At 40.8% G+C, this 12,699-nt stretch overlaps 1 protein-coding gene across 1 annotated transcript in view; it reads left to right on the plus strand.

Moving 5' to 3' along the window:
• Window positions 1-12,699, plus strand: part of ASCC3 (activating signal cointegrator 1 complex subunit 3) — a 454,027-nt gene that overhangs the window by 173,977 nt on the left and 267,351 nt on the right. The window contains exon 13 of the mRNA XM_075268175.1: window positions 6,837-6,908. Coding sequence (XP_075124276.1) covers window positions 6,837-6,908 — 72 coding nt within the window. The remainder of the gene's footprint in view (window positions 1-6,836; window positions 6,909-12,699) is intronic.

Genomic DNA, 12,699 nt, shown 5'->3' on the forward strand with positions numbered 1-12,699 from the left:
AAATCAGGCACAGCAACAAAAAGCACTATTGGAAGCTGAGATGCAGCAGCAGGAAATGAACTTGCTGCTAATGGAGAAGCTGATGCTGCTCAGGAAGGTTTTTGTCGACCACAGGATGGCAGTAGAGTGTACTGGTGCAAGAGAGACCCACAGCATACAGCCCGCTGCCCGAGCTACCATGCAGAGTACTCTTCAAAAGATGGCATCCACAAGCAACGTGGAGGCAAAGCTTCTAGTTTTTGAGTGAGTGGCCAAGAGAGAGAAATTGCCAAGGGATCAGTGGGCTGATGTAGTAGCACCGTTTCTCACTGGGAAACCTCAGAAGGCCTACTATGACCTGTGTTAACAGGAGACTAAGGGATACCCCAAACGGAGAGGTAAGATCTTGGCACATGCATGTATGTGCTGGGAGAGTGCACCACTGGACTTTCTCTGACAGTCTCCCACTCTGATCCCAGATGCATGTTCTAGTGTTTTTTGTTTTTTTTTTATTTCAAAGTTTTTATTAAAGTTTTAACAGGAAGAAAAGTAAAACAGACATTAACAAGGCTCACAAATGCCCCAAGAACATAAGGGTACATAAATAAGCATGGGATTTAAACATTCCTAAAAGAGAAAATGACATATAAGAAACATCACTAGGCCTCCAGGGAAGTCCCAGAGGGACTAGCTCTGACGGAGTGGAAGAGCAAAGAATAAAGAGAGAAAGGGGGGGGGGGAGAAAGAGAAAAAAAAGGGGGGGGAAGGGGGGAAGACACAGTCATATATGGGGGGGGGGATGGACATGTGCGAATGGAGAAGAAACAGGCCAAGTCATCTACCATTGTCAGGTCGCTTAATCCCCAACCAGAGGAAGGTAGCTAGAGAAAGACCAATAGCCAGGTGTCCAGGACGAACAGCAAGAGTGTCAGTCAGAGGAGGGGTCAGAACCCAGGAGCAACCGATACTCTGCAGACTGCTGAAACTTGAACCAGTAGAACCAGGTTCTACTGTACGCCTCATTTGCACCATCCATGAAGGAGGTGAGGCTTTCTATGCGCATAATCTCATTGACCTTCGAAATCCAGAGGAAGAGAGGAGGGGGTTCAACTCGCTTCCACAAAAGCGGGATACATGCCCGTGCAGCGAGGACCAGAAATCTGAGTAGGCAGCTTTTACAGAAGACTCACAGTGATTGAGGAGAAACAGAGCGGGGCCCAAATGGTGAGAGGCCTCAGTGAGCTGAAGGGTGATCCACATGACCCTGTCCCAAAAGTACAGTAGGGCAGGGCAATACCAAAAAATATGGAGCATGTCGCCCTCCTCTTCGCCGCAACACAGCGGGGAAAACTGGGGGAATATTGCATGTACTTTTGTGGGAACCCTATACCACTGGGATAAGATTTTGTAACTAGCCTCCTGGTAGTGAGAGCTGATAGATGCTGCATGAGAATGATGGAAAATACGTCTCTGCTGGTCCTTGGAAAGGGAGAGGGACAGATCAGATTCCCATTTAAGCATAAATGAGGGGACAAAGTCCTCCGGAGGCTCAATCAGGAGTCGGTAAATAAGTGAGAGGGAGTGGCGAAGAGGGCCTTCCCCAACACAGATTCTCTCCAAAGGAGTTGGCTCAGCACAAAACTCATCGGAGGTGGGGAGAGAGCATAGAAAGTGGCGCAATTGCATTTCCCACCAAGCGTCCAAAGGAGGCAAATCAGGAGAGGCTTGGGGGCCCTGAGTCGTAGTCCATCCCGTATCGCCGCGGAGGTGACAAACACGGAAAATTCCATGATGGCGGCAGTTGCGGAAGACCCGGTCGAGTAGACCAGGTGAGAAGTAAGGGTTACCCAGTACCGAAAAAAAGGAAGAATCCTTGGGAAAAAAGAGTGGAACGGACAAGGACTGTAGAACAGTTCCGGAGTGTGGAACCAATGGTAGGGTGTGAAAAAAGGGATAAGGAGGAAGACTCTAACCATGGGGCAACCTGCAGTGGGATCTGGGAGAACGCCTGTTCGATGTAGACCCAAGGTTTAGAAACGGCATTTCTACACCAGTCCACAATTCGTGCCAGGCGAGTAGCCAAGTAGTAGGATTTCAGGTCCGGGAGGGAAAGCCACAACAACACTTGGGGCGAAAGAGAAGAGCCTTACTCACTCGGGCAGGTCTGCCCGACCAGATAAATTGCAGCTGAGTGAGAGTAAGAGCCCTGAGAAAGGGCATAGGGATGTGGATGGGAAGAGTCTGCCTGAGGTAGAGGAGACGGGGCAAAATGTTCATTTTAAAGATGGCACAGCTCCCGAACCAGGTAAAAGCTCCAAAGGACCACCGATTGCAATCAGCCCTAATAGAGGCCAGTAACGGAGGGAAGTTACACCGAAAAAGGTCCTTCGGGTCCGGAGTGAGATGTACCCCCAAATACTTAAGAGAAGAGGCCGCCTAGTGGAAAGTAAAAGACTGACTCAAGGAAGTGGCCTGGGAAGAGGAGAGAGTCACATTAAGGGCCTCCGACTTTGAGAAGTTAATCTTAAAGTTCGAGAGCGCCGAGTAATCCTGGAAGGCTGACATGAAGGCCGCAAGGGAAACATGAGGGGAGTAGAGAAAAAACAACAAATCATCTGCATACGCTGCGACCTTATACAAGCGAGCAGAGTGAGCAATTCCCGAGATGTCTGGATTAGCTTGAACATGGCGAAAGAAGGGTTCAAGATTCAAAACGAAAATGAGAGGTGACAAGGAACATCCCTGTCTGGTACAGTTTTGAATAGGAAAAGGCTGGGACAACAACCCGTTCACCCTGACCATCGCTGTCGGGAGAGAGTACAGGGTCCTAATCCAGTTCATCATGTGTTCTCTAAGGCCAATGTGTAGCAAAGCCCTGTCAAAGGCTTTCTCAGCATCTGTGGAAAGAATCATAAGAGGCGTGTTCGACAGTTTAGCCCCGTACATGAGGTTAATGGCTTTGGTGGTATTATCACGGGCCTCACGTCCAGGCAGGAAGCCAGCCTGGTCAGGATGAATAATGTCACCTAGTAAAGGGGATAAACGGGTCACCAAGATTTTGGCCAGGGTTTTGAGATCAACATTGATAAGCGATATAGGACAGTAACTAGGACAAAGGAGAGGATCTTTTCCCAGCTTGGGGATAACCGCGATGTACGCCTGCAAGGAATCTCGACAAAGGGCCGAACCATCAGTGAGGGAGTTGAAAACTTTTAGCAGTCGGAGTTCAGGGCCAAGTTTCTTATACCAAGCCAGAGTAAGGCCATCTGGACCTGGAGCTTTACCTGTGGCCATGTTGGAAATTGCCAAAGAGATGATCTCCTCAACTACGGGAGATTCTAAGATGTCCGGGGATAACGACGGGAGACTCGACGAGGAGAGATAAGAGCGAATGTGGTCTGGAAACTCCACCTCAGGGATCGGAGTCAACTGAGTACAAAGAGGCGTAATAATCCCGAAAGGCAGCCGCAACGTCAAGGGGCAATGTACTTGAGTGGGACGGACGCAGGGGACATAGAAGAGTGCTGTACTCGTAGGGCCCTAGCCCTATGTGTATGCATAGCAGAGGCTGCTGTGCTGATGACTCATCTCCCTGCTGCTAGCATACACAGAGAATAGCAGACACAGACACTTCCGGTGCACACAGAAAGCTAATTAGCATATGAATAAAAACTGACTTATTCAAAGACTACTGAGGCAATTTACATACAAAAGGTATGTGTGAAGTAGCCTTTCTAAAAGCTATGCAAGGATGTGCTTAGCTAAAAATGACATATCCAATGATAGAGCCCCTTTAAGTGTCAACATCTATATTTCTGTGCTGTACTAACTAGTACAGTTTTGTTAGCATGTGTGCCGCTTTATTTCAAGGTATAGGCAGATATAAGTTCCTTTTGTCCTTGTCCAACTGCTGAAGCCCATTTGGAAAAGTAAAGGAAAGAAAATCTAGAATTGTGAGATTGTCTAGTGATGAGATTTTTTTCACAGCTCAGTACAAATATTTTCATTACTCACATAGGTCCCCATTGGGCCTCACAATCTAAATTCCAATTTATCCTTTCGGTATGTTTGTTTGGTTATTGGCGGAAACAGGAGTACCCGGAGGAAAAGCATGCAGAATGTAAATTCTATGCAGATGTTGTACATTTGAGCTCTGGAACTCGACACCTCAAGGCAGTCATGCTAACCACAGAGCCACACCATTATTTACAATCTTCATCTTCATTTTCTAAACCCCATGTAAAAGAAATTTTAATGCACATATTATTCTAAACTCAGTGCCTTCATTTTTTGCTTTAGTTCTTTGCTCAGTTATTGACATTGTGCTGTAACTATTTTAAATATTCATTTGGACGGAATATTATTGTCATCTATTGTAATTTTTTCCCTTTAAACTAAATTTGTAAGCATATGGCAGCTTTCTAACAAAATGTACTTAACCACGACAACAGAAAACATTGTGGCTGATGATCACCACATACAATTCCAAAACTGATTTAGCACATTAAAATAAATAACACTATAGCAGACAACGTGACAGCTATGCAGCATATAAATCAATTTCCATAGTCCTCTGCTAGTGCATGATAAGGTCTGTGTAGTGTGGCATATTAAATATATGAGGATTGGGAATATTGCCATTCATTGGGGATGTTTACTTTTTTTTTAATATGCTAGAATGGCATTTTACTTGTTTAGTTATGGAAATTCACTTTTGCTCATCATGCATTAAATTATATCCTGTTTTCTGAGAATTGCATCAGACAACCCTTTATAAGTAAACATACATATTTACCTAAGCATTACTACTATGTGAAACATTTCACAAGCCCTGGATTTTAAGCATATGTCATATTTAATACTATATTTTTCAGTTAAGTTAAGAAAGGTTTTCAGTAAAACTATTAGATACCATAAGGGGACCAAATCAGATGTTCAGTGTTTGGCCCTGGTACAGTGCTATGAAGAATTGTTTGCCCTTTTACAGATTTCTTTTGTTTTTGCTTTTCTTTTTTATCATACTTACATTTTTCAGATTATCAAACAAATTTCTGTATCAGACAAACAAACCCTAGTGAATGCAAAATTCAGTTTTCAATGATGATTTAATTCAGTAAGAGGAAAAAAGCTACCCAAACCAACCTGTCCCTATGTGAAAAAGGAATTGCATCCTAAACCTAATAACTTGTTGTACTACCCTTGGTTGCAACAAGTGCAATCAAGTGTTTCAAAAAATGTGTTTAATCACAATTAAAGAGGACCTTTCATGTACTCAGGCAAATGCGGTTTTATACAGTCCTATGAAAAAGTTTGGGCACCCCTATTAATCTTAATCATTTTTAGTTCTAAATATTTTGGTGTTTGCAACAGCCATTTCAGTTTGATATATCTAATAACTGATGGACACAGTAATATTTCAGGATTGAAATGAGGTTTATTGTACTAACAGAAAACGTGCAATATGCATTAAACCAAAATTTGACAAAATTTGGGCAAAAGTGGGGGGCCAAGGGCAAAAAACCAAGGGCAAAAAACCATCTGCAAGGAGTTTGTATGTTCTCCCTGTGTTTGCGTGGATTTGCATCCCATACTCCAAAGACATACTGATAGGGAAAAATGTACATTGTGAACCCTACTTGGGCTCACAATCTACATTTAAAAAAAAAAAAAAAAAATTTGGGCAAAAGTATGGGCACCTCAACAGAAAAGTGACATTAATATTTAGTAGATCCCCCTTCTGCAAAGATAACAGCCTCTAGTCGCTTCCTGTAGCGTTTAATCAGTTCCTGGATCCTGGATGAAGGTATTTTGGACCATTCCTCTTTACAGAACAATTCAAATTCAGTTAAGTTTGATAGCCCGTTCACTCTCTAGATCTTCTCTAGATTGGGCTCTAATAAAGCAAAGAAACTGAGTCTTGAGGGTCACTTTCAACAGGTATACCCCAGCCAATATAACAGGTAGAACAGTGCTTTTGGTGTCATATCAAAGATGAAATTTTATTTGTTATTATTTCTAGAGATATCATAAATGAAAAACACAGTTTGGTATTGGGTATAGTTGTATCTGCATATAAATATGCCAGTCCCTACTGTGTATTTAACCTATGATATCTCTGGAAATATTGCAGGTAATACAACAGTTTTGTTTTCATATGAAAGAGGACAATGTGATACTATACCAAACGTTTTACGAAGCATTGAGGCAGAAGTGTTTTTTTTTTTTAAATATTTAATTATGCTTCTGAGTGGGCCATAAACATAGTTTCCAACAGCTTATGTGACCAGTGATCTCCCGTTTGTACTAGGTGACCACTGCAGCCAATCACAGGCCATAGTGGTGACCTCTTCACAAATGGCAAGTGACTGCTGTGACATCCTCTTTATGAAGAGTGCACCTAGCACAAATGAGACGTCATTGGTGACATCAGCTGGAAGGACTGATGGTCCACTCTGGATGCAGATGCTACTTGGCACAAACAGCTGCTACCTCTGGAAATGGAGTTCCAAGAAATGGAGAGTAATTTGACATGTTGTATTAATCTTTTTCCAAAAAAAACAAGGTCACAATAAACTTTGCTATGTCTTTGTATGTTTTTGAAGAGTTGTTTGTGTGGGGTTTTTTTTTGACAGTTCCAGTACTGTTTTTAATATAGACCTACAATAACCTGATCTTGTTGCATGTGATCAAAACTAAAACACTTGTTTTGATATAGGTTTATTGAAATGTATAATTCATTCAGGTTATAAGGCTGCATTAATTTACATAGTTCACACTTAAATGGTACATTGGTTGTTTTTTAGTATGGTTTTTTCAGTACATAATTATTTGTCTCTTCTGACTTTTTTTTTTTTCAGACACAACAACTCCATGATATGGAAGAAGTTTGCTATGATAATGTTCTTAAAGAAATCAGAGCTGGTCGACAGGTATGAGTAGCCATTTACACAAAATGTAATCATAACGCAAAGCAACTCATGAGATTATTGGGGAAGATTTATGAAGACTGGTAGTTTCACTGCCAGTCTTCATATCCTCTGTATCAGTGGAGGATGTGCCAGGCACACTATTCAGGAGTTCATGTTCTTGTACTGATATCTACACCAGCTTGTAGCTGGGTGAGAGAGAACACTCACTGTTAACTGCAACAGCAGCGGTCTTTGTCTTATGTCGTCACATTCTATCTTAGGCGAGCAAGATTCAGCAGAAATTTCAGAGAAAAGCATTTCGGAGACAGGGATTGATAAGTAGAGAAAGAAACGTTTTCATTGTTAAGATATACTATTAGGGTTGAGCGATCAGGATCGTAAAAAATCGGATTCCGATCGGCGATCGAGTAATTTTCGCGATGGGAATTCTGATCCTAATCTTTTTAGGCGGGATCGAGGTCGAAGGTTATTTCCCACAATGCTTTGCTACCGACCAAGCACTGTGGGAAAAGCTAACAATGTTAGCTAGGTCCCATAGGAATGAATGGATGCAGCTGGCACACAGCCTATGCCGGCGTCCGGCCGCTTAACCCCCTGCATGCCGGCTGCATGCATTCATTCTAATGGGAGACTAGCTAACATCTCTAGTAGCTAACACTTACCTGCACAGATCGCTGGTCCGGTCCCCGCTGTTCTCACTTCTTTTCTCGCCTCGCTGCCACCACCTCCCAGGTTAGTGTTATAAACCTAGGAAGAAGGCGGGGCTTGTGGCTTAGGAGAGTGTGGGCGGGTACTGGGAGGGGAGATGTGAGTGATACCCTGATACATACGTGCAGATACCAGTCCATTTTGATGTAAGATTATTAGTATGTGCAAATACCAGTCCAGTTTCATGTGAAATTATTTTACTGTTTATAAGCTGTTTTTGCTTGAACTCAAAAGAACTTAGTTTGTCGGTGGCAAGGTTGGTTCGCCAGTTACCTATAATGAAGTACCTGCTTCATACTGTTGAAAACAATTACTAGCTTAAACAATTTTCTTGTTTTAGCACATAAAACTATATTCGTTTTATAATAGAAAGATATGCATTTTCCTGAGTATCAATTGTATCCATTCCTTACAGTTTTTAAGATTTCGATTTCATCTTAAACCATTGAATCCAACCTGACATGGTTATGTAATGATCACATAAGTGTATAACTTTATTGTAGTTATGCTTACATAATATGACCAGTAGCAGACAGTATAGGGTATGCCAAATGACCAGAAGCAGAAATCTCAGAAAAACAAACAAAATTAATTGATACACTAATAATTTGAATACATTTTGCAAATTTCATTGTAAAATGAGCTTCATTTACTAAAACTTGATAACCAGGTGTTTTGAACCTGTATTTTTTGTGAAATAATATTCCCAGGCTGCATTGTCACACTTGGGGTGGTTGTTAGAAGGTGGCGCATTGTATTCCCTTGTGACTCACAAAACACTAGAACCTTCTTTTTCTTGGATACTCTGGAGTAAATTACAGTAACCAGCAAAGTGCAGCGCCTATAGAACTGAATCAATACTATTTCTGAAAGCCTTGTCAGCTCTCTGCCTGTGTAATTTACTTCTGAATCCTGCGGGACAGCAGGTAAGAGTTATCCATTGCAGTATTAAGGGCTATGTTCTCCTTCGTAACCAAATGGTCTAATTGTTTCTATAAATTCTAGCTGAAAGATGAAGGAACTTTGCAGTAGTAGCTCTTAATTAAAAGTTTCTTAGTTTTTTTTTTTTTACAGCTCCTGTACAGACTATGAGTTTCTATGGTAGCAGTCGGCAAACAAATCCTGTTTTTGTACTCCTGCAATTTTATATTTGCCGCCTCATTTCTGCTAGGATACATATGGTCTCACCCAACTAAACATAGCAGAATAACTTTTTTCTTATTTTCCAATCATACCCCATCCCACTTTTTTTTTCTCCGTATGTGACTGAAATGTGTTCTTTCTCCGTTTCACAACACATTTATTGTTCTCCTTTACTCTATTGCTTTTACTCTTTACAGGTATGTATAGTTTAAGACTTCATACGGTAATTCGGCATTATGACCAAACATACACTACCTTTTCAGTGTTAAATCCTTTTAAATAAACTAGAAACTACATAGTTACATAGTAGATGACAACGAATCCAAAAATTATCCAGCATGCCATGAGTTAATAAAAAATAACTTTTACTTCATGTAAAAAATAAAACAATAGATGTTACATCACCCAGGATACAGGATAATAGCGTGTAGCTTACACGTTTTGAGACCAGGGTTGAGTCCCTTACTCATAGCTTCAAACTTACATCCCAAGGTTGCATCCTTTTAAACAAACTAGTGTAAGCCGATGGCTGGTCAGGTAATGGAGGGGGTGTACATCTCACCCAGACTACTAAGGTGGGCGAGATGAGTAAACTCCAGAAAGAACATTTCTCAGCAGATAACTATTGTCTGCTGAGGGTTATTTCAGAGTTCCAGTTACCGGGCTGGATTTTTAGGAATGACAGGTAGGATTGGTAGTGGGACCTGTCATTCCACCCCCCTCCAGTCCACACTTTGGGGATGTTCCGGCAGCGACTCTGCTGCAGAGAGTCTCCTCGTCAAAGAGGCTTAAGAAGCCAGCTCCAGCAGCAGACTGTGGGCAGAGCTTGGCTGGAGAGCCAAGAGAGAGGTCATATTTTTGGAGCTGTGTCCTGAGTGATTCAACTGGCATTTGGATTTCTGTTATTCTAGGTGAGGTAACCTATTCTATGTTTAGTTAGAGCCTAGCTGGGCAGATATTTATTTTTGTATTGTTTCCTTTTGTTGCTGCACTACCTTTTTTGAGTGAAAATAAAACTCTACTTTTGTTTTGGATTAAAGAAACTGTACTTGTGTGTCTATGCCACCCCACCTAGCAACCCCAGACCCTGGCACTAAAAACTACATAGTTACATAGTAGATGAGGTTGGATGAAGACATCAGTCCATCAAGTCCAACCTATAACCCTACAGTCCCCTACAGTGATGATCCAGAGGATGGCAGAAAACCACATGAGGCTTATGCCAATTGCCCCATTTCAGGGGAAAAAATTCCCTCCCATCTCCAATTTGGCAGTGAGTATAAAAGCCTGGATCAATGTGTCCTTAACAAAATCTAGAGTCCATAACCTGTTATATTGTTTTGTTCGAGAAAGGTATCCAGACATTTTGATAAAAAGTAGAGGATAGTGAGTTTAGAGGACAAGGAGTTGACTGGAACAGACTACAGGTTGCTTGTTGTCTGTTACCATAGTATGCATAGTAGATGTATAACCAAAATAGCATACTTTTTTTTTCAATTAAGACCTATTCGCAAAGTAAATTTTTTACACATTGAGAGAATTTAAAATATTTGCGAAGGTGGATATAGCATTGATCTAGAAAGCAAAGCAGGTAGTATTGGGGGGCAGAGCACTGAATAGTTTAAGTCAAATCACTTTTTTTTGTGAGTGAATGCTATTATTTGTACTATGCAGGGGCTTGGTAGAACATTTATAGATATAGCCAGTAGCAGTGCATTGCATTAGACATAATCTGGCAGAGAAGCCCAATTCCAGTCAAATTTCATAATGAATACATTTGATACTATTAAGTGGAAATGTGGTAGAAAACCGTAGTGTAAAATGAACTGTGCAAAGGCAGGGCAGTACAAAGCTCTTATTCGCATATAAAAACAGCGGGTATCTCCCTTGATTTATTCTGCACATGGAATACTTACTAAAGCATTATTTTAAAGGCAGGACAGGGCCATGGCTGCAAGTTAATTTAGTGCCAGATTCTTTAGTGGAGCTTTAAAATTAACTGAATGCGACTGCTGCTTTGCATCGGATTTTATATTGTAAAGGGCCCATTACAGAGGTCATTGGCTGTAGTTCACTTTCATTGTTTTAAATATTTGGAATATATATGTGTATGCCCTATGTGGAAGAGCTAAGAAACTGCATATCATGAAAATATAGAAAATGTAAGATATTTATTTACACAGTTTAAATTCCATGACACTCAGGCTAGTAACAGTAATGGTATGATATACACGTAATATACTTAATGTAGAAACTACATAGCATAAACCGTATGGGAGCAGGGAAATTGCTTTACACATTTTCATTGGCATTTGACAGCAGTAGAAGAGGTATTTTTTTTATTCCTCACATGACTGCACTTATTTTGACCTAAATTTATATCCTACCAGATTTTTAAAACAATAAAATATAGGGTATTAAGTAGATAAAAACTTGTGTCAAATTGTCACGTACCTTAGATTGCATTATAATATGATTAAAATCAAATTCTATAGCTAGATTCACATCCATGTTGGGGACTCCACTGGAAATTCTGTCTAAAATTGGCAGAGAGGAAAATCCTGGAGGGAGGACTTTTCTTTCCAACAATTCCATTAGAAAACCGGCAGACTCCATTACAGTCTATGGAGTCCACGGGTAGCCAGTTTTTTTTAGTGGACAGGCTCTCTGTCTTTTGGGTACCCATGTGGACCCGAACTAAGGAGAGACTAATGCTAGTGGGAACCTAATGTCACATAAATTCAATAATAAATAAAGCACTTGAGGTGGGATTAAAAAAAACAAAACAAACTTTAGCGGCAGCAGTGTTTGTGCTTCTGCTTCTCTCTCTTGACTTCTTTGCTATTCCCTGTTTGATGTCTTTTATGGACAGCATATAATCTGATCCCTTTTTGAAATTATTCTCTGTCTTGTCTCCCAAGAAAGATTTAGCAGAGAATTCAGTTTGAGTAAACAGTCTAGAAAGGAGGGATGGAGGAGGAGGAATGTAGGAATGGAGCTTGATAAGTAGAGAATGTTGCATTTTTCTTGTTTGTTGAAATTACAGTGACCGTTCAGTGTTTTTTTTTTTTTTGTTCTGGTTAAAGATAAAAAGGATTGTGGGTGTTATACCCTTAGGTGTCTTGACCAATTATGACCATGGCATCTGAAGGATTTTACAAACTTTCACCCATAGCATCCTTAACAATAGAATAAAAGCTTCAGTTTCACCTGCATGGTGAACAAAGTTTTTGGTCGAGAGGTGTGTCAACAGAAAAATACAAATATTAGAGAAGATTTAGATGTAAAAATTGCCATAATTGTATAGACATATTGTGTAAAATAACATTCAACTTATTCTGTACGGTGAAAGATGAAAAATTTAAATGTTAGAAAGCAATGCCAGAATTACCGTAGTTTTTTTCTTTAGCCCCTGATCTCCCCACCCCCTATAGGCTAGGGCTACATGGTGACTTTAAGCCTTGCACCTCTTTCAGTCATGTCACTACATGTCAGTTTTCAAAAATGGGGCTTCTGAAATGAATCTTCTTAACTCTTTTCCAACATCCCTCATACTATTATCACAGATGTTAGGTCTTTAAAATGCGGTGGCCGTTCAAGAGCTGAATGACTGCCATAGCTGCTGGGTTTCCACAGTTTTATACAGAAGAGACCCATAGGCACTGCCTACAATTAGTGACCTTAGTATCCCCTCTGATGCCTCAGTCACACCTTACCAAGTCACCATTTCCCCAGGACAACATGGTTGCTTCCATTTTGGAGAGGATCGCCAATCGCTGTCACCGGGAACAAGATCCAGGGGTGACGATTTGTTGCTATGACAATCAGGAACCTATTGAAGACTCCCAGATTTGTCTCGTAGGAGGGGGTACTTATAAAAAAAAAAAAAAAAAAAACAAGAATTATTTTCTGCAAGCAAATGGGTTTGTAGTGCTGCTCT

The sequence above is a fragment of the Leptodactylus fuscus genome, chromosome 3 (genome assembly GCF_031893055.1).
Source record: "Leptodactylus fuscus isolate aLepFus1 chromosome 3, aLepFus1.hap2, whole genome shotgun sequence".
Taxonomy (NCBI): Eukaryota; Metazoa; Chordata; class Amphibia; order Anura; family Leptodactylidae; genus Leptodactylus; species Leptodactylus fuscus.